The sequence below is a fragment of the Haemaphysalis longicornis genome, unplaced genomic scaffold, assembly GCF_048455015.1.
Source record: "Haemaphysalis longicornis isolate Haplotype H1 unplaced genomic scaffold, Haemaphysalis longicornis Haplotype H1 scaffold_2, whole genome shotgun sequence".
In the NCBI taxonomy this organism is placed as follows: domain Eukaryota; kingdom Metazoa; phylum Arthropoda; class Arachnida; order Ixodida; family Ixodidae; genus Haemaphysalis; species Haemaphysalis longicornis.
Window position 1 is genome coordinate 242,731,227 of NW_027526295.1, and position 20,624 is coordinate 242,751,850.

The 20,624-nt window shown below is 47.4% G+C and overlaps 1 protein-coding gene across 1 annotated transcript; it reads right to left on the bottom strand.

The window, feature by feature from the left end:
- On the bottom strand, window positions 1-5,461 carry LOC144168581 (uncharacterized). Its single transcript, XM_077697534.1, has 2 exons — window positions 5,222-5,461; window positions 1-468 (listed from the first exon to the last, which is right to left on the bottom strand). Exons 1-2 carry the CDS (start codon window positions 5,459-5,461, stop codon window positions 1-3), a joined length of 708 nt encoding a protein of 235 aa, XP_077553660.1.
- Window positions 5,462-20,624: the final 15,163 nt, after the last annotated feature.

Genomic DNA, 20,624 nt, shown 5'->3' on the forward strand with positions numbered 1-20,624 from the left:
TCACTTGACATCTTTGGGGAAAGGTCCGTCGGGAACCCTGTGCGTGGAAAGAGCGTACGGGCGCTCCTTGTATCCGTACTCCGAGCGCAGCTTGGCCAAGTGCGCATGCGCCAGCGCCATCTGGCAGTAGGCCACCGACTCGCGCTGAGTGTACGGAGTGGGCAGAGGCTCGAATGACAGCAAGTACTTATGTCGTTTCAACAGGTAGCTAAAGCTGTCATATAGGGACACACTGAAGTCCAGCTTTCGTGGGTAGCTCTGGTTGGGGTTGCCGCGCGACGGCCCGAAGGACATCAGCTCCAAAGCAACGATGCGCTGCTCGGGTCCTTTCTTGGGTTGAGGCGTAAGGCGAAAGAACATTCTGGCCATAGTGTCGAGGTCGGCGTAGCCCATGGTCCTTGTACGTTGAGAGGGAAACGCCGCGTTCATGAGCTCTTGCGCATGCGTCGTGTTCGGGGTGTACAGGATCTGCAATGAGGAGTGCAGGGCCGACAAAACACTCAGCGTCAATTTTGTTTTCACAGCGGGTGCCATGCTGCATCTTACGCTGAAGTTTCCCAGCTGTGGCCCGCCGGTGGTGGCCTTTTCCAAGTTCTGTTTTCAAAAGCACGTCCTTGTGGCGGATTTTTTTTTGTCGTTAACTATCCAACGTCACCCAAATATACTTTTTAGAAGAAACATTTGCTGCACTGAGTTTCTCTTGGGATGAGGCAATGCACTCTTATACCTCTGGCAAAAGCTTAGTTATTGTAAAACTTATCCTCCAGCGTAGCTCGCATTAAAAAGCTTCAGTAAATGCTCATATAGCAGAAGTTTTTCTACAATGCATGGTTTATTGCCGCTGCGCTCCGCATGCTGTTTAGAATAGCTGGAGCAAAAATCGGAATGAATGTGCGCACGTTACAATATGCGCGAACGTAGACATACGTATTACAGAGACCCTCCTCTAATTTGGGAGCGCAGCTTTGAGCGCACGTTGCTGCGGTTGGGCGTCATCGTAACAGAGTGAGCGGAAGGTGGAGGGAAATATAGAAAAGCGGACGAGGGGCGCAACAAGTAATGAATAACGAATCGACTGGAGGAGGAAGATATGGCGAACAGTGAGGAAGAAACCGAATCGCCGCAAGAGACGTGTTCTACAGCGGTGGCCGTGAAAAAGCTGGCACCACGTACGAGTTCAGCGACTGCTGTGAAACGCGCCTACGCATCACACACGCATTCCCTTCTGCGATCGCCCGAATAGCGAGCCAGCCGTCCAACATTACGTCCCAGGTTGCAATGTACCCTACAACAAACTTTGCGTACAGGCCACGCTACTCAGTGTTCTGTTAACCACATACAAAGTAGAATGGTCTATATCCGTACATACATGCACAGGTTTCGCTCTCCCAAATTCTTTGCCTCAACATACCATAGAACCAAAACACCGAGGGAGTTGCGCAAAAAGTTTACATTAGATGTGTTGTAATGGTTGGTGATTTCTTTCTCCAGAATCTGTCCCGCTGGAGTCTTTCTCCAGAATCCGTCCCGCAGAATCTGTCCCGCCGCAGCGTTGAAGTGTTGGGTTTCTATGCACTAGGCAGCAAGTTTGATTTCCAGCGGAAGAGTATTCACAGGAACGCTCGTGTTCACAGAAGCTCTAGCAGAGTTTAAGCTGGACTTTCGTGATCATATCCTTACGGGCGTACTAAGTCATTACCCACGGGCTTAAACAGCGTCGTGTACCGATACGAAAGATCTCACAAATTCACAGCAATGTTCGTAACGACCTAGTTTGCTTCGTTTAGAAATATGTAACTTCTTTACTGAGGTAAAAAATAAACAGGAAATGCATCTTGGGTTAACCGCTTTTTTACTAGATGGCGCTACCTATCTGTCAAGCAAGAGTTGTTTTTGAATTTGAGTACGGAAGTGACATCTCTAAAAAAAGCAAACTAACCCGTTAACAACATTTATATGTAGTAGGTAAACTTTTCATATTGGGGCCCGATGAGCCCATGAGTCATGAAGTTACAAATCCCATAGGAATGTTAACAGGTGAGTCCCCCTTAAAGAACAGGGAAAATTAAAGTAGCAAGCGAACTCATCATTATCATTACCGGCCAGAGACCATCTCCTGCGGAAAGACATTTCAACTACGCCTCTGCCGGGTACACTCATAAACCAGTTTTCGGAACGGTTTACTTTCTACCTCCTCACGGCACGAGCCCCTCTCTATTATTGCGTTGCATTCTTTGCCGAGTACTCCCACAGCCAGGAGCCTGTAATACCCTGCATTATTACAAAAATCCAGATTTCTTGCAAGTTCCAAATGTAGTCATTAGAATAACCCAAATGAAGATAATTGGTCGAAGGAAATTTTGACACTAAAAAATACCAAAAATAAAAAAAAATTACAGAAAATGTCGAAACGTATACCGCATGACATTTCCACAATTATGCAGATTTCGCGAAAGTTCCAAATTCGCGTTCAAGCAATGGCGATCGTTGGTTGAACGAAATTTTTGAAAAACCAAAAATAAAAATATAATAATTACGGAAAATGTCAAAACGTATACCGCATGGCCTATCCAGAATAATGTAGATTTCTCCAAAGTTCCCTTTGTAATTGTTATAATTGCGCAAATGGCGATAATGGGTTAAACAAAATTTTGAAGAACTAAAATAATAATAAAAAAAATACGAAAAATGGCGAACCGTGGTAACGCCCGGCAAATTCACAATAATGCAGATTTCGCGAAAGTTCCAAATGAAATCGTTAGAACAACGTAAAAAGATTTCGTCGGTCGAACGAAATTTTTAAAAACGAAAAAATACAAAAAGTATTACGAGAATGGCAACACGTATACCGCATGGGATTTCCACAATAACGCAGATTTCGCGAAAGTTCCACCTGTAAAAGTTGTAGTAGGTAAATGGAGATAATGGGATCAACAAAATTTCGAAAAACTAAAAAATCAGAAAAATATAAAATAATTACGGGAAATGGTGAAACGTGTAACGCCCTGCATTTCAACAATAATGCAGATTTCGTGAAATATTCGAATGTAATCATTAAAATAGCCTAAATGGAGATAATCGGTCGAAAGAAATTTTGCGAAACTAAAATAAGACAAAAATTACGAAAAATGTCAAAGCGCATACCGCATGGCATTGCCACAATAATGCAGATTTCCCAAAAGTTCCACCTGTAATCGTTATAATAGTGCAAATAGAAATAAATGGTCGAACGAAATTTTAAAAAACTATAAGATAACAAGAATATAAAAAATACGGAAAATTGCGAACCGGTTAACGCTGTGCATTTCCTCAATAATGCAAATTTCGCGAAAGTTCTAAATGTAATTTTAGAATAACGTAAATGGAGATAATTGGCCGGACGAGATTTTGAAAAACTAAAATGTAAGAAAACTATTAAAAACAGTTACGGAAAATGTCAAAACGGATACCGCGTGGCATTTCCACAATAACGCAGATTTCGCGAAAGTTCCACCTGTAAACGTTATGATGGTGTAAATGGACATACTTGGTGGAACGAAATTTCGTAAAACTAAAAAATAAGAAAATTATAAAATAAATGATGGAAAATGGCTATACGTGTAACGCCCTGCCTTTCCACAATAATGCAAATTTCGCGAAAGTTCAAAATGTAATCACTGAAGTAACGTAAATAGAGATGATACCGTAAATAGAGATTGCCAAACTGTGCAAAAAACAACAAAAACGAGCATCAGAATACACGCATTGATTGCGCAACCCTCCCTTTTGACCATGGGTATTCTGTTGTGAATTTGTTGGAAATGCTTCCAAAAGGTAACCCCATGACGATCCGTAATTTTGTCGCGTAGAATCACATGTATCTGCTCGTTTTGGTAACTTGTCCGTCGTTTTCAAAAGGCGTTTCACGACGTGTCTGCTTAATTTTCTGATAAACTCCTACCTATAGATTTGTATTTTCATATTCAGGCCTCGCACTATTTTTGCGCTCCTCTGCAGACTCCCTCTCTACGCGATATTGCCCGTGAAAATGGATACAGTTTGAAAGACGGCAGCAGGAACCAAACCCACGCATGACAAATCAGAAGAGGGGCATCTAGCATTAACATTTTAAATGCAGAGCCCTTTATGGGCTCTCCTTGTCGTCTTAGCTCCCTAACGGTCGATGCGACTGCCGGAATCAGGCGGCCCAGCGCGATAACGGACCCAAGCAGAGCCTGAGTGCCGCTGAGGCTTCGAAAACCACGCGGTTTAAATAGTCATAACCGTTCAAACCTTGTGAACCGCTGCCGCTTGTCATAAATCTTCCCGTTACTTAGCGCAAAGAAAACTGTAGGTACATTTAAGGCCAAATCTGTGTATATAACCGGCAGCCCCTGCTTTCATTTAGTTAGAAACGCTCGTTGGGTTGGTTTTTACGTAAGCCAAAAAAGCGGCCACGCAAGAAAGAAATGGCGCGTTCGAAATGGCGCAGAAAGGCTCCAGCGGCGCAAGAAAATAATGGTGCGTTCAAAATGTCGCGAAAAGGCTCCAGCCGCTCAAGAAAATAATGGCGCGTTCGAAACGACGCAGAAAGGCTCCAGCCGCGCAAGAAAAAAATTGCCGGTTCGAGATGACGCAAAACAGCTCCAGTATACTAAATTAAAGCAAGCGCAAAAAGAACAGATCTGACGGCGCAGTTTCAGGTAGGGAACTCGACAGCACTGCGAAGGCGGGAAATTTGAAAGCAAGCAGTGAGCGAATAACAGCGCTGCAGTCAATTATGGCGAATCACTGTTCTGCGCTTCCAACCTCTTTCACATTGGGTGGAATGGCTATAGTATTTTGTCCTGCTCCTCGACAGCGAATTATACACCTTCTTCACCGCAAAAGTCTTAAAGTTACGCGGAGCGAGTTGCCAAAGTTTATTTCCCACAACTTTTCACTGCTTCCCCAACACCACACCACACTCCACACACTACTCTTCTACTAGCAGCGAATTGGTAGGTCAGCCACGGAATTTTCTTTCTTCAAAGTTAAGTAATGAAGATTCTTTCGCCCTCAGCCCTATTGAAAATCTCCCAGTAAATGTCAATACTATTAATGGCCCAAGCGAGTGGCGCTATTGGGAAGTACCAGTCCGGGGAGCTAATAAACCAAGTGAAGGCATAGCGAACTTGGGTTTTCCCCGGCTAGCGAACCTAGGTGAACTGGATGAAGCAAGCAAGTTAAGGAGTCTCCTCACCAGCTGGGGTGCGCGGAAGGCGCTGAGGTTTCGCTCTTCGTAGGAGTGCGGCTGGCGGAGCCGCAGGCAGGGCTCCTTGTGGCACGTGACGGGTGGCAGGATCGGCCGGTCGTTCTCGATGCCCAGAAAGGCCACGAGCACGATCAGGATCTGGGCCGCCGCGAAGAAGTAGTGGCGCTTGAACAGCTGTATGTACACGTCTTTCCAGATGATTGCGCACAGCTGGTGAAGGACGCCCATCGACCTGCCGGAGAAGGAGACTTTATTCAAGCGCGATCACGACCACGAACATTTCTCGCACGATAAAGGTAACAGCATGGGATGAAAACAGCAAGTACTCGACATTCGCTTCCAATTTCAGTGTAGTAGAAATTTTAGAGTATTTTACTGTGATACATTGGTGTGTTTTAGGGTATATTAAGTTATATTTCGTAAAAAATTAGTGTAGTAAAGTTTTAGTAGCATTAGGGGTATTTCGCGACCATTCGTACTTTTAGCACTTGCTTTAGTATTGCTTCGAGTGGTAGTTTAAGAAATTACACTTAGGGCCGCATCCTGAGCCCTCCACTCCATTTGCTCCCTCCACTCGGCTGAGGGGAGGATTCCACAATGTCTATGCATGGAGAAATCGATTTCGAGGATGTACTCCACTGGAGGCTCGAGTCGAGGAAGGACTCGGAATACCAGGGTTAGTCACGTTTAAGCTTAGTATACAAAGTAGGGTAGTATATAAAATGTGCTTGCGTTGCCCTTGTCACGCTCTCTACGACAGTTCATCGGTTACCTCATGGAGACCAAGTGCCATTCTAATGCACGTTCGGCTAGTCAGATACCACAATATGGTGTACGAATAAAACCCAAGCTGCGAACTGTAAAACTCAAGCTGTCAAACCTTATGTTGCTTTCAGACAAAAACAAAACAAAGTGGTCATAATATCTACGTGTAGGCAGAACAGAGCTGACAAGAATCATGTGGGATGGCGAGCGATGTATTTACAATATTTACGGGTTTCTTTTGCACTCACAATGTAACTGTAAATGTATTTACAATATTTACAACCGGAGCTGGCTCCGCTTACGCCCACACAGCGCCTTCGTCGGAGGTTGGGCCCAAACTATTAGACACCACTGCCCTCTTCGTCTGCTCGTGATAGTAAACTTTAAATGCCAAAAATGGCAACCTGTTTTTTTTTAATTTTTTAGTGGTAAAACTGGCAGACCCCACAGCATGAGCCATTTTTAAAAAGCTAACTTCATGAATATAGATTTAGCTACAAGAGGTGGGCACAGTGCATTACCGCTTAAAATATCATAACATTTTGTGCTGCATTGTGCTGAAACGTTCGAAGGAGTGAAGTTCTGGGCACGCCAGCGTTTAAAGACTCAGTAACTGTATTGCTATAGAAATAAAATTGCGGAGGTAAACGCAGCGGGTGCGTTGTCATTGGCAGCGTCTGTTCTCACGGCAGCCGTGAGAATTACCTCCGGGAAATTCTCACGGCAGTTTAAATAAGATCTGGCTGGCCTAAAATTTACTGAATAATATTACGTCCCAACGTAACCTAACATAACCTCACCGAACGTAGCGTAGCCTAACCGAAGGCGTCATAACCTACCCAAATCCGGCCCAACTGCAAACCTAATCTCACCCAGCCCAGCGACACAGAACACACCCCGTATTAAATGTAAGCCAGCACATGCTAGAAGTCCTGCGCGTCGATCTCTTGATATAGTAAAAACCAGAGTGAAAAAGTATTAACAAAATCACGATGGCCGAAAAATTCTGAAGCAAAAAAAAAAAACGATCACACTATAGGATTCGAACCTGAGCCTTCTGGTTTAAAACCAAGAACTATAAAACAGGGCTGCGCCAAATGCCACGTTAGCCGTGAGAATTACCTCAGAGAAATTCTCACGGCAGTTTCCATAACAGCTGGCTGGCCTAAAATTCGCTGAATAATATTACATCCCTACGCCACCTAGCCTAACGTAACCCTTACCTAACCTACGCATCATAACCTACCCAAATCCAGCCTAATAGCAACAAACCTAATCTCACCCAGCCCAGCGACACAGAACACACCCCGTATTAAATGTAAGCCAGCACATGCTAGAAGTCCTGTGCGTCGATCTCTTGATAAGTAAAAAGCAGAGTAACAAAAAGCATTAACAAAATTACGATGACGGGAAAAATTCCAAAAGTAGAAACACAGCTGTGTAGGGAATATTTATCACATAAAAGCTCCGCGTAGCGTGCTTAGCCAATGAGAGGTGGATGCCGTGAGAAAGTTTTGACGGTAATCCTCGCCGTTGCCGAGATAATAGACACTACCTTGTCACAGCGCCGAATATAGCTTCGCAGGTTAGAATACGCTGGGGTAGTAAAGTCTCAGAAACCAAATTTTCAAGTCGACATGCTGTAATACTATGAAGGATTGGGGCAGGGTGCTGTACCCACCCGCACACCTGTAGGTGACCTATCGCCCCCCCCCCCCCCTTCCTTCGATCCCTCCTGCGCGTTTTTCGCAGTGTACGCAGTTATGCACTGGGCCCACACAAGAAAGGCTCCCTGGGTTGATCGCTACTTAAAACGTGGAACCCCGCCCGGCTCACCTTTGATTCGCGGTGAATTCGTCTCTGGAGGATCAGACGAGGCTCGGAGTGTTCCGTGCACAGCTAATGGCGTCGGCGGTCGCTCTTCGCGTGGCACGTGACACCGATGCTCGAGCATCACTGACCGTGTTGGCACGGGCTGGCTGGGAGCGTGACATGACACCATGGCTCGTGGTGGTGGTGGCTCGTAAAAATGGCGCATTACCCACTTAGGGCGATTGGCCAAGAGGAGTTCTTTTTTTATAACCACTCAGATAATGCAAAATACTGGAGCAGGAGAAAGCATTTGGTCTATGTTCAAGACAAGGAAAAAACAACAGAGCGAGGAGTAGGAAAACTAGATAAAATCAGCCTAATCGAAATCGGTTTAGCACGACAGACAAGCTTTCTCCGAAATGAAGAAGTGTACTGCGTTGTAGACGTCCCTATGGCATTGGCCCTGCTTAGTGCCCCTAACGACAAAAGCACCGGCACAGTCAATGGTACTCCAAGGCGTCGCTGGGGAGTCTCCAGCAGAGCTCCTCCGATGATTTGAAAATCGGCGGCAAAAAAGGAAGAAATGTTCCTCATATTTAATTTCGTGGCAAAACTGATACAAGGAGGACGTTGTCAGATCAGCGACACTGATCTGACAACTATCGCTGAAAGAGGTCAGTGATACTTCGCAGCACAAGCGAGTTTGGCTGAGGCTTCTTTTCTAGCGGAACCTGAGACGTTCGAGTTAAGGAGAAGTGTACAGCCCGTGATCAGAGGCGTCTTGGGCCAACAGGTAGTTGTGATTACGCGCCCGCAACACGCAAGCAAACGGGGGAAGCGCGTCTAGAACCGGTAAAGGCAATGCTGTATTAGCTAGCAAATCAGCGGTTTCATTGAGGGTTAACCCACAGTGGCCGGGCAGCCAAACGAGCTGAACCAGACAGACAGACAGACAGACAGACAGACAGACAGACAGACAGACAGACAGACAGACAGACAGACCAAAAGTGTCAAGTTTCGGTTGCCTAGGAGAAAGAGTATTGTCTTTAAAAAAGAGAAACCAGGTTTTGCACGATTCCATTATAATGATACAGGCAGACACACTTATCTACCTCGTTTAGGTGCTTTTTTATTTAAATGTAATTCTTTTAGATGGTTATTTGTTTTAAATTAAAACGTCTCGCCCGGCGGTATTTAGATCAACACGGGTCCCAACTTCCCCTGGGCTTCTCTGGGGCAGCAAAGGATCGACCCATCCTATAAAGCTTTTTAAAACACAAGTATTTGTTTAAGGCAGTTCTAGCCTCTCCCAACAATGAGCCCTTCTAACGGAAATGACGAAACGTGCAAAGTACGTCCCTGTCGTTTTTTCGCTTATTCTCTCCATCCTGAAAAGTGGAAGCTAGATGACGCCGGACGAAAATCTTCGATTTGAGAGTAATCTTTAAAACATCCGCGGGGAGAGGCACTGCTGTATTCTCAAAAATGTATGCAACCCTCCGTCAAGAACAATGATGGTCGAAGCTTTCTCGAGACATATTGTTTGGTTGTCGTATACGTTTTCCAAACCGCTTTGATCATGTCGAAATGGAGCAATCGGATAGACGCCGTCTTCATTACGCGAGGTACCGAGGTTCGATTCCGGCAACGGAAGCGTATTTTCTTTCACTTCGTCGTTCGGGCGTTACCGACGCCTTCAGTGAAAACACTGAAGCTCCCTTTGAAACGATAGGCTTTCTGGGGCTAGCTAAACGGGAAATATCTGCCTGTCTGTCCCTCAATTCGAATTATCTCGAGAATCTTCTGCTCAACCGTACGCAGCAGTACCTGGATGAAACCTAGAAAATGTCAGGCACCATGTTTGGATTTCGAAAGCACCTGGTAACCCAGAACGTGCTGATTCAGCTAAAAGAAGAAATCCTCGCCCCTTCCACTCGACACTCCCCGCGAGCAATACTAGCTCTTGACCCCTTGACTAGCTCTTGACTAGCTCTTGACTAGCTCTTGGTCGGGTTGGGTAGCAGTAGCAACGCACGGCATGCTCTCAACTAAATTTCTCGGCAAACAAGCACGGATTGTGTGGACGCCTGTACATGCCTCCATGGATGGCAACAAATTTTCCCGCCAAAAGGCCCGAGAAATTGCCGACCAGGCCTCGGAGGGCGTGGAGAAACGTACACCTCTTGTAACCTACGAAGAGATAACACAACATTACAAGCTTAACCGGTGGACTTTCTCGCTACCTCACCCAAACCACACGAAGTCGCAGGAAACAACACTCAAACTTCTACAAAATTTCGTGGGAACCCTGGTGTGATGCGACGCTGAAGGGGGTTCCATTGGCGTCGCATCAAGCAATCGTCGGGTACGGCAAGAGAGCAAGCGCAAGCGCGGACGACCGTCGTCTGAGAGACCGGCCGGAGCGCGGCACTCCGGTTCTATGCGCAGCGCGCCCGAAGGAGAGGAGACCGCGGAAACAGAGTGTACTGCACATGCGCAAAGTGCGTAACCGCGCGCAGCGCGACCACAGATGTTGGGAGAGAGTGTTCGCTATCGGAGAGAGGAGAGGAGGCGAGCGGAGGTGAGACGCAGCTGTGCGGACGCGGACGACAGACGCACGCAGGACAGGGCCGCCGGCAAGAGATGCTCCTCTCAGGGTCGCATCTAAAAAAAAAAAAAAAAAACACCTTCCCGTACCTAATTTGGCTACACCGGATATCGCCCACCCAATATCCAGCAGAATGCAAATACTGCCAACAACCGGGTACACTCAGACATGTTATCCGAAAGTGTAGAAAAATTAGTGCCATTTTACTCTGTGAAAACCGATGACCTGCGAAACAGCACACCCTCCCCGGAGTGCACCGAACAGAACCCGTTTATTTTTGTAGCTTACGAGTAAGCATACACCCTAGCTAACTACCTGAATGAAATTTGCAAGGATCCAAGCTTTATCCCTAGCGGACAGACGTAGAGCTCTGTCTTTCCCTCTCGTGTCGTAGTCATCTTACTGTTTATGTAACAAGCCAACACCGGACCGGTCGCATCGGGCTGTTTGGCGGCCACGTTTAAACCTCCCGCCAACACAACGGACATGTCATTAGTAAGGGCATGAAACCTATAGGTGCGCATGCCCGCCCGACCCCCCTCTCTCCACTCCCAACCCGTGCATGCATAAGCCGGCTTAGGGTCATAAGCGAGGGCTTAGAAGTGAAAAACACTGTCGAACGTGTCACTCTTAAAGGCGTTTACGCTGAACCAGTGATATCTGTCCATGTCCGCGTTCCAAGCTGGCCAGTTTCTATTCATCCGGGAGAGATTCGCAGCTACTCGACCAGCTGGAATTCGAGGCGGCAACGCTGACGGCAGCGGCTTCCAATTGTTTTCGCGCCCAATCACGCTTCTGTTAATGCTGACGCTTCTTCACTTTCCGCGCTTCCTCCTCCAAGAGAACGATAAGCGTCCGTCCCGTAGCGAAGGAATCGACCTTTATTCTAGTGGACACACACACGTGGGTGTACCTTTTGCTCCCCAGTCGTAGGCATCTTATTGTATGTGCAACACAGCAACCCAGACCCTCACCTCTCGGTCGCGGAGAACAGCTGACAGGGCGCATTGAGTCATGAGCTTCCCACGTTTAAATCTCCCACCACAACGACGCGTAGGTCATCGGTAGTGGCATTAAGCGCTGCTGTGCGTGCATGTCCCCTCCCTCCACCCCCAACCCATTCACGCCTTAACCGGAAACCGGGGATGGACGCATAATTAGGCGTGAAATACACGGGTGAAGTAGAGAGAAAGACTATATGCGGCCAGACTCATATCTAATATTATTATTCCGCCACAAGAACTAAGACAAGCTTGTCAACAAGGGCCGCCGACGTGAAAATGTCGCTCGGAATGGCTTTCAAGCTAAAAAAGAATTATGGGCTCACGCCGGGCGGGCCAACGGGGCAAGTTGCTTTCAACCGGCAGGGACCCGCATCTAGCTGCGAGGTGGAATTTGAGGCGGCAACAGCCGCGGCTGCATTCTCGGCGGCGGCGGTGGCAGCGGCTTTCGAAATGTTTACGCTATTCTCGTTGCTGCTGATTCTCCATAATCATCTTATAACGGTGCTACGGCCGCTGTCAACCGACTTAAAGGGACACTGAAGTGATATGTAAACATTGCGGGATTACTAGCGCAAATTGTAGTCCGGAGTCCCCAGGCCATGTTTCCACCACTCTAGGCGCGTTTACGCGATTTTATTTAGTAGAAAAACTAATTCGAAAACGCTGTCCTCCTCTCTTTACGCTCGCCCATTTTCTGTGGCGTTTTCGTGTGACGTCAGGAGGGGATGAGCTGGCAATTGGCTGGGCCACGGCTGCGCTACTGCACGGCTCCCCGGCCGACAGAGTCAGTCGGCCCAGCTAGTGTCACTAAATAGGTGACTCTAGGCCCAGCGTTTCGTCCGCCGGCCGCCGGCGGGTCGTCGCAATCAAGGAGGTTAAAAAAAATTGCTTGGTCGCAATTCGTTCGCTTAGTTGAAACGAAGCCAGGACACGTTTGTGAATGGAAGAATGTGCCTTTCTTTACTTGGTTTGTTTGTACACTGTATCTAGCTCCAAGTCAAGGTCGCTTCACACAAGCGCTGCACATGCGACGCTTCGCTGACTGGTACGCCAGTAGGAAAATATAAGGCCTCTTGAAGGCGGGAGAAGAGTCAGCGAAGTCAATATAGGTACTAAGGAAATAAAATCAACTGATATTTTTACCGTACCGCGTAAAACTAGGGCGCGGGAAGCACTTTTTTACGCTGGCCGAACAAGCACAGCGGTCAGCAGCACGACTACGCATCTGCGAACGCTTTTCCGTCTACGAAATGCAATTGCTAGACGTGAGCTACTGTGGAAACTCGGGCGACGCTTACTGCATGATCGCAGTACAACAAATAGTCACCTAAGCGGCTTGAAATGCCAAAACTAAATAAAAGTGTAAACCGGTTGTACAATATATACCCTATATTAGCAAAGCCTTCGCGTCACGCTCCGTAGCCTAGTACCAAAAAAAAAAAAAAAAAAAAAACGCTCCGTAGCCTAGCAGTCTGAGGCGCTAGGAATCCATTGCGAATGTTCTGCGAGTCACGAGTTCGAATCCCCGGGGGTGCGTGCTTTTTTTTTTTTTTTTTTGTAAGTTAACTTTTTTGTTTTCCGCCGATGTTTTCTATATTGAGTTCACCTTTTTTGGGGCCGCAACGTTCATGGCTACACGAACTAGTTCACAAAACGCGCGCAGGCTGGCACTGGCGCGCTAGCGAGTTCTCGTTGGCGTGCTGTTGCCATAAGCACCGACTGCTTGCAGGCAGTGGGCACAGGCCAGAATGAACAGACCCTTGGCCTGGTGCGAACACGCTTTTTACGATACAGGCATGAGGGAGGCAAGCTCCAAATATGGGGGAAAAGCGCATGACATTTGGGCGTCTGCGGGTACGCGGAGGGCGTTCATGCACTGCGTAGGTCTCGGCTAGTGAATGCTACGACTACAAGCCGTCCTGGGAGGCTTATCTTGTGCATTTTACAGCCGACAACATGGCAGAAGCGCGGTACGATGATTACTGAGATATTGAGAATGCCCATCCAACAAATCCATTGGTTATGTTTTACAGAACCGAAACCGAAACTTGTGTGATTGCTAACCTTGGGCATCGTCCAATCACGGCGCCCCTCCTCTCAACGTCACAGCCTTAGTTGGTGCGGCCGCCGCAAACCGCGCATGGTAGTTTTTCTTCTTTCGCGCTTTGTAAAATAATTACCGATTTGTCAACCGGATAAACGATGAAAAGTGTGCTAATTTGAGCCAGTCTACGCAGTGCAAGCAAAAACGGGAGCTTGACAAATTCACTTCAGTGTCCCTTTAATTGTGAAAGAGGCATCGGTGGTGGCAAGTGCATTGACCGCTGTGATAGCCGTTGTGAAAGAGGTGTCGGCGGTGGCGAGGAGGATCCTTGGAGCGGTGCGAGTAAATCGTTTTACCGGAATGAAAACTGGGGTTGCGGCATATACTGCCTCGCACTAAAAACTCGGGCTATCTCCACTAACGGTGGGGACGGGCGAAGCATGCAGTGTATAAGTGTATTTGCGTTCTTGCTCACGGAGATGAAGCCGTTGATGGTAGAGGTGACCTGAGCTTTGCTGTAAAAGTCTCAGGACTTCGGAGCACGAAGCATTCTAGAGCGAAGTGTTGGAAAACGAGTGTCCCGGTGTGTTCGTTTAGCACGCGTTTTTGCCCAAGGAAATAAAACGTTATAGCGCGAGGCGTTGGAAAACGAATGTCCCGGTGTTTTAGTACCCTGACTACATGAAACGATGACGACGGCAGGAGACGCCGACAGCCTGAGCCCCCAAGGGACTTCACCCCTAAAACGAGCACCTACCACCCCTTCCCCGCATTCCAAACCCCCAAGAGGAGTGGGAGATGCTGCTGTCCAGCCCCTGCCTCGGACCAGCTTCTGCTCACCGAGAGAGCAGCAGCTGCTAAGGCAGCTCATGGATTCTCTGAAGAAGGAACCACTCCTGTAACGCCATTAAACGCTCTCGCAATAAAAGTTTCTCTATCTCTCTCTCTCTATCTCTCTCTTGATTCAGCCACCCAGACAAACGAAAAAAAATGATACATGAACGAGAACTTTATAAAAACAAAACCTTTCAAATCTTCTTAATATGACAAGACACTTCATAATTTTGAACGCCGTTCAACAAAAAGAAAACAGTAGGCATATTTGAGGCAAAACATCAATACATAAGTGGTAATTCCAGTGCATTTCTCATTAAAAAAAGATGGCTGCGTGATTTTTGCGATAGAATTTTAAAAAAAGATGAGTTGAAAACAACGCTTTAACCAAAAAGTAAAAAGAAAGGCTAGCGCTTCAGCATAAACTTCATGTCATACCAACCCCAACAGTAACGAAAGGTTCTAAGAGACGACGCGCTAGCACTGGAATGTGGGCAAATTGAACTGGATCGAGCAAACCTGCATCGTGTTTACTGTGGGAATAGCGAGAAGGGAGGTGGAGAGCGTGGTGCGAGGTTGGTGGGGGAGAGGAACCGAGGCAGTTACGTGACAATGCTAGCAGAAGACTATCATCTTGCGACGACATTTGCAGGGAATTGAGGAGGTACGCTTCCAATTGTTTGCAGTGTAGCTAATTTAGGCTAACTGATTATGCGCGCCTGCAGAACTAGAAAAGCCGCTCGTTCTCTCAGCTCTCGGTCCCTCTACCTTCGGCCACCTGTTCGCCCATTCCGCGTGATATCTTGACATAAGAGGGCGTATATTTCCTTGAAAAATTGTCTCGCGGAGTGGCCCTTGTGTGTACGAGGGAAGCCAACTTTTAGGAGATAGATGTAAGCTTGGTCTTTCTAAGCTGGCTTTCCCACAATGTGCGCTTTTTAATTCAGTGTATTTTATGAGGTGACCGAAGCTAACACGTGAGACGCGCGACGACAGAGGCGAATGTTCCCTGTACTCTTAGACCCTTCTGCCTCTCCACGGTCGTTTTTTCTTGACATTGCGAGCAGCATTTTTTTCTCTCCCTTTTTGATGTTTTCTTCATTGCGGCGCATAAACGCAGACGCCGTCGCGGCAGCTACGACAAACGAGAACAGAGAACGCCCTGCTTCATCGAACCCAGGGCCCGCTGTGCTCGGTTTGTGACCCACTGTCCCAATGGTTTGAATTTGGGATTAGCAGTGTGAATTCCAAACCCCAGTGCACATGGATGAGGGCGGATATCAGCCTGAAGGGGATTTCTCGTCGTCCGCTTTTCTCCTTCTTTATTTTATTTCAGTGCCTTCTAGCGGGTGTCGGTCTGGCTCCTCCCTCTTTATTGCCCATCTCACCTTCAGGTCCACTTTCTTTGCCCGAACTCGGAAAGCGATGCGCGCCCCATTCGTCTGTTGTCACTGCAAATAGTGGACCATTCGCAACGGGAGGTAATAAACGAAAACACCCGTCCAGAGGAACCTGGATACTCCAGAAAGAAGACCGCATTAGAGATGGATGGAGATAGAATGATCGTGGGGGAATGGGGGAATGAATCAGCAATTTAGAAGGGGGGGGGGGTACACGCGAAAGGTGTCCAAGATAGGACATAAACACATAAAATCATGCCAACGATGAATTAATTGTGTGGACGATATACAGGTAAGCGACGCGCAATTTGTGTTGTGGGTTTACTAACGGGTGCGGTAAATGGAAGGCGGAGTATGGAAGGAGGCCAAAAGCGGAAGGGTTTCGACAGCGTAGAAGCGAGCAAAGGCAGCGACAAGGAAGAGGAGGAAATTAGGAGCAGACCTTAATGCGACTAACCATTTCTGACTGTAGCGGTATAAAGTCGGGTAGACGAGCCATTATCTGGCCTAATATCGACGGCAGCGAGGGAATGAATTCATCATTACCTCTTTATGTATCTTTTCTTGAAGCACGACAAACAAGACATAGACTTAACTTCCCCATTACGCCAATATTTTCTAATACAAATTCTCACGTGGATAGGTTTTTGTGCGCACCATTAACGAATACAATTCCCTCCCCTTTGAGGTTTTACAATCAAGAAACCTCGCAAAAATTGGAAACCTACTTGCCTCATGAATTAAAAAAACCCGCCCGCATCTTCCCACGGGGGGAACTCGAGTAAATGCGTCGCAGAGTGGTGGGGGTATCGCGTGAATGTTGCGTAATTGGGTATGGTTTGGGAATGCTTAATTGGTATTTCGTCTTTATTATTATTATTTATTGAATGAAGGAGAAGCGAAGGGAAGGAGTATAAAGTTAAAGTCTGTCTTTATTGCTTGGTGCCGTCAAGCAAAGCGTCAAGTCACTGAACACTGAATTCCGAACGCGCGCTCCGCCGCTTATATACACACCGCCCGCGTTCGAGGGAGAGGAGTACGGGGGAGAGACGCGCATGCGCACACTTCCGTACACAAGCGCGCGAACTTTCCACGCACCCACCACGCCGTTATCACGTGTACACGCCCTGCCGCCGTTACTGTTGAGCGCGACGCAGCGCACGGGTAGCTACGACGCATGCGCGCACAGACGCGCTCCCCCCGCACCGCCGCCGCTGTTGTTGAGAGTGACGGAGCGCACGGGGTACACGCGCTCCTCCCGCACCGCCGCACCTGTTGTTGAGAGCGAGGAGGGTACGGGGGAGAGACGCGCACCTGCGCCTCGACGCGACGCGCATGCGCAGTGAGCGTGTGGACGGCGCCGACAACATCGACGAGTGACATCGCGAGCCTAAGAAATGCTCCGCATTTAAAATCTAAACCAGTGCTTGTGACCACTTGCCTTCTCTCTTGCTATAACAGTGCGGTGTTGTTGGGGCAAGGCGTTTCGCCCCACTGTGATTTCATTTGTACTGTTCTTATGTCGGGGTTCATGTGCTAAGGCAAGTATTTAGAGTTTTCGTAGCATGTTTCAGGTAGCATCCTGTCCATGCGTTGTTTGTATTTTTTCTTGCTCTGTATTGCCCTCCCTGCATGGGCCAGCATCTTGCCCTGCAGTATGAATAAATGAAATGAATGAATGAATGCGGGAAGAGCGGTCGGGTTCTGAAACAATTCACACGAAATACCAAGAAAACTGTTTTTGCTAAAACTTTGACTAAAATATGGAAACTGTTTTTGCTATAAGAAAAGTGACGCCCGCTAAGGCGCGCTTTTTGTAGGGTCCTCGTCACAGGCGTAGCTTAGTGAGTGAAACATCGAATATAAAAAAAAATTAAAAACGCGATTTTCTTGCTTAGAAGGACGTAAAAGGTTGAAAATTCATGTTGTGGCTGCAGAATGCGAACAGACACTTTTTCATAAAAGCGCTAACTCAGAAAATCAGCGGCAGCAGCGGAGCACACGGCAAGGAGATGCGTCTCGAACCCGTGAGTGCAGCCGCTTATAACTTCGGGAAGAACAAAACAATGCAACATGTTTTTGAGGAGTATTGCTGGTCAGTTGCAGGGGCCTCCTTTCCCCAATTAAAAAAATTGCGGCCCGGTGTTCTTTTTTTAAGTTACTCATTTTTAGAAAAGCAGCATCCGCATCCTCAAAGAGAAGTTAACGTCATTCGCGCACATTTTCGGCATGCTTTCCAACAACACTCATGGATGTAGCGTCAGCTCTCCTATAAGGCTATACGACGCCCTGTGTGAAGGCTTACTTAGTTATAGCCTCCCAGCCGTGACTTCTCTGTCCAAAGGGAATTTTAAAATACTTGAGGGGTTGCAGGCCCGAATACTGGGGATATGTCTTGGTGTCCTGAAGACTACCTCCACAGTGAGAACCATGACAGAGAGCAGACGGCTTCCGCCCACTGGGTTGTAGGCAACTGAACAACTTCGCACGCGCCTGCGCGTTGTGGCAACGCAACATCGGCATCCGCTTGCTGCCACTTGGGTCTCTGAATTAAGTACAGCACAATCTGCCTTCCCAGTATGAGCCTTCTTCCTTTCCCCCTCCTCGTCCGTGGCTCTTTTTTCCTCCAACGCGAATTGTGGCCATGGTACCTGGATTTAAGCAGAACGTATACCAGCGCCATCTCTAAAGTTTTTTTGTCTTGGAGCACATTAAAAACAAATACAGAGGCCACACTCACGTGTTCACTGACGGCTCAGTGACGGCTACATCGCCGTCGTCGCTCATTACCATCTGCGCCACACTTAGCCACAATTCATCTACGACAGCCACTGAGCTCGCCAGACTGCGTTCTGCTTTTCAGTATATTCTAAAGCAGCCGGCCAATCAAAGGGCTGTTTTTACAGACACTCGAGAGCTTAAAATCGCTTCCAAAAGAATAGCTGCCCTGGGAAACCAATCTTTTGAACTTACAAGCCATACAAAGGCGACACAGCATAGATCTGCAGTGGCTTCCTGCCAATTTCGCAGTAGCCGGCAACGTCGCAGCTGACAAAGCCGGCTCATCTGCCCACAGTGTCTGCACTCAAGCTCTGCCGATCCAATTTACGAGAGAGGATGCGGCAATACTCGCCTCATCAGCCGCACGGAAAGTACAGATGTATATCTGTACAGACGCTAGGCAGCAATACGCACCTCTTCATGAGATTGATCCCAAGTGCACTTTCAGAATGCCACCTGGACTTAGCAAGCGCGAGGAAACCATTCTTCATAGGCTACGCTTGAATGTGGCCTACACGGGACATTGCCTGCACAAAATCCAGCAGGCATCTTCATCTTTTTGTTCCACATGTCACATATGAAAAGACACTCATCATGTATATGCCTGCGTCCAAAGTACGCCGTGCACAGAGAGAAACTCATATTATCTTGTGCAGATAGCTTGGAGCGGAACTTGAGCTGAGGACTGTTTTGGGTCCTTGGTTTGGTCGCAGCCCGGGTACACGTGCACTCAAAGCTCTCTTGGAGTTTCTTCGGAGCACGGAGCTGGACAAAGTTTTGTGATCGAAACTCTTGGGTGCATGGAATGACATCGCTTCATTTTTATAGGTTTTTTTGTTTTCTTTTTGTTTTGCTTCTACCTAACGTAGCATGTCAGCGCGACGTCTCGGCTAACCTCGCTGGTCTCCATTAAAGTTATTCTTTCTCTCTCTCTCTCTCTCTCTCTCTCTCTCTCTCTCTCTCTCTCTCTCTCTCTCTCTCTGTCTATCTGTCTGTATTTTGTGTAAATTTATATTTTTCTAGGCAAACGATTATTTAAAAATATGGTAGGGAGTATCTGGCCGTCATAATATATCGCTTACATGTTGGTCACTATTGTAGATGTGGAGATATCGGGCGTCAAATAGAACAACAATCTAGCGTATGGTCCACATTCACTCTTTCTTTTCTAATTTTTTTGTTCACGGCAGCACGCAAAGTCCGTTTTTGCTGTTTTTAATTTTGGAATATGTTTTATTTTTAAACGCTTTAGTCCGAAGAATTACAACTTGCCGTGCGGGAAGCCCCCAAGCTAAAAAAATCAAAACTGCAGCCTCTGGAAACCACGAATCACCCACGCCAGCTTTGCATTCTTTTGTCTCGGGGAGTACGCGCGCTACAGGAAAAGAGAATGCACTTTTAGGCTGTTCCCTTGCTTACGAACTTACCAATATGCGAAACAAAATGCGCGTGTACACAGATGCGCGTGGAATCAGCCTGTGGAACGAGCGAGGCAGCAGAGACAGCGATATTTCAGCGCGAAGAAAAAGCAAATACCGCGATGTAAACAAACAAAGGTGGAGAAAAGAAAAGGTAGAACGAACAGGGAGGAAGGAGGCTGAAACAGCGAACAAAAAATCCCGGGCCATCTCCACTAACTTTAAACCTGGTTAGGCGTGAAGCATGCAGTGTATAATTGTATTCTTGGAGCCTTAGCGTTTTTCCCAAAGGAGGTGAAACCCTTTTGGGGGTAGAGGTATACAGCTTTGCTGTAAAAGTCTGATGCCTTTTAAGCAAGAAGCTTTCTAGCGTGAGGCGTAAACTAGTTTCCCGTTGTTTTAGTGGCGACGCCCCTTAGGGGCTGGGGCTGTTGGGGTCTCCTGCTGTCGTCGTGATCGTCGTTTCATGTAGTCACGGTACTAAAACCCCGGGAAACTCGTTAACGCCTCGCGCTAGAACGTAACACGTTCTAATAACACACCGGGAGACGCATTTAGGCCTCGCACTGGAGCGCTTCGTAACGAGTATTAAAAAAAAACACCGGGACACTCGTTTACGCCTCGTGAGAATCGCAACTACAGTGTATCAGCTGCTAATAAGCATCGTCAAGCTCTTGCCTTCTACTTAACGAACCGGGAGTCACCACGAGAAGAGGCAACAGCGT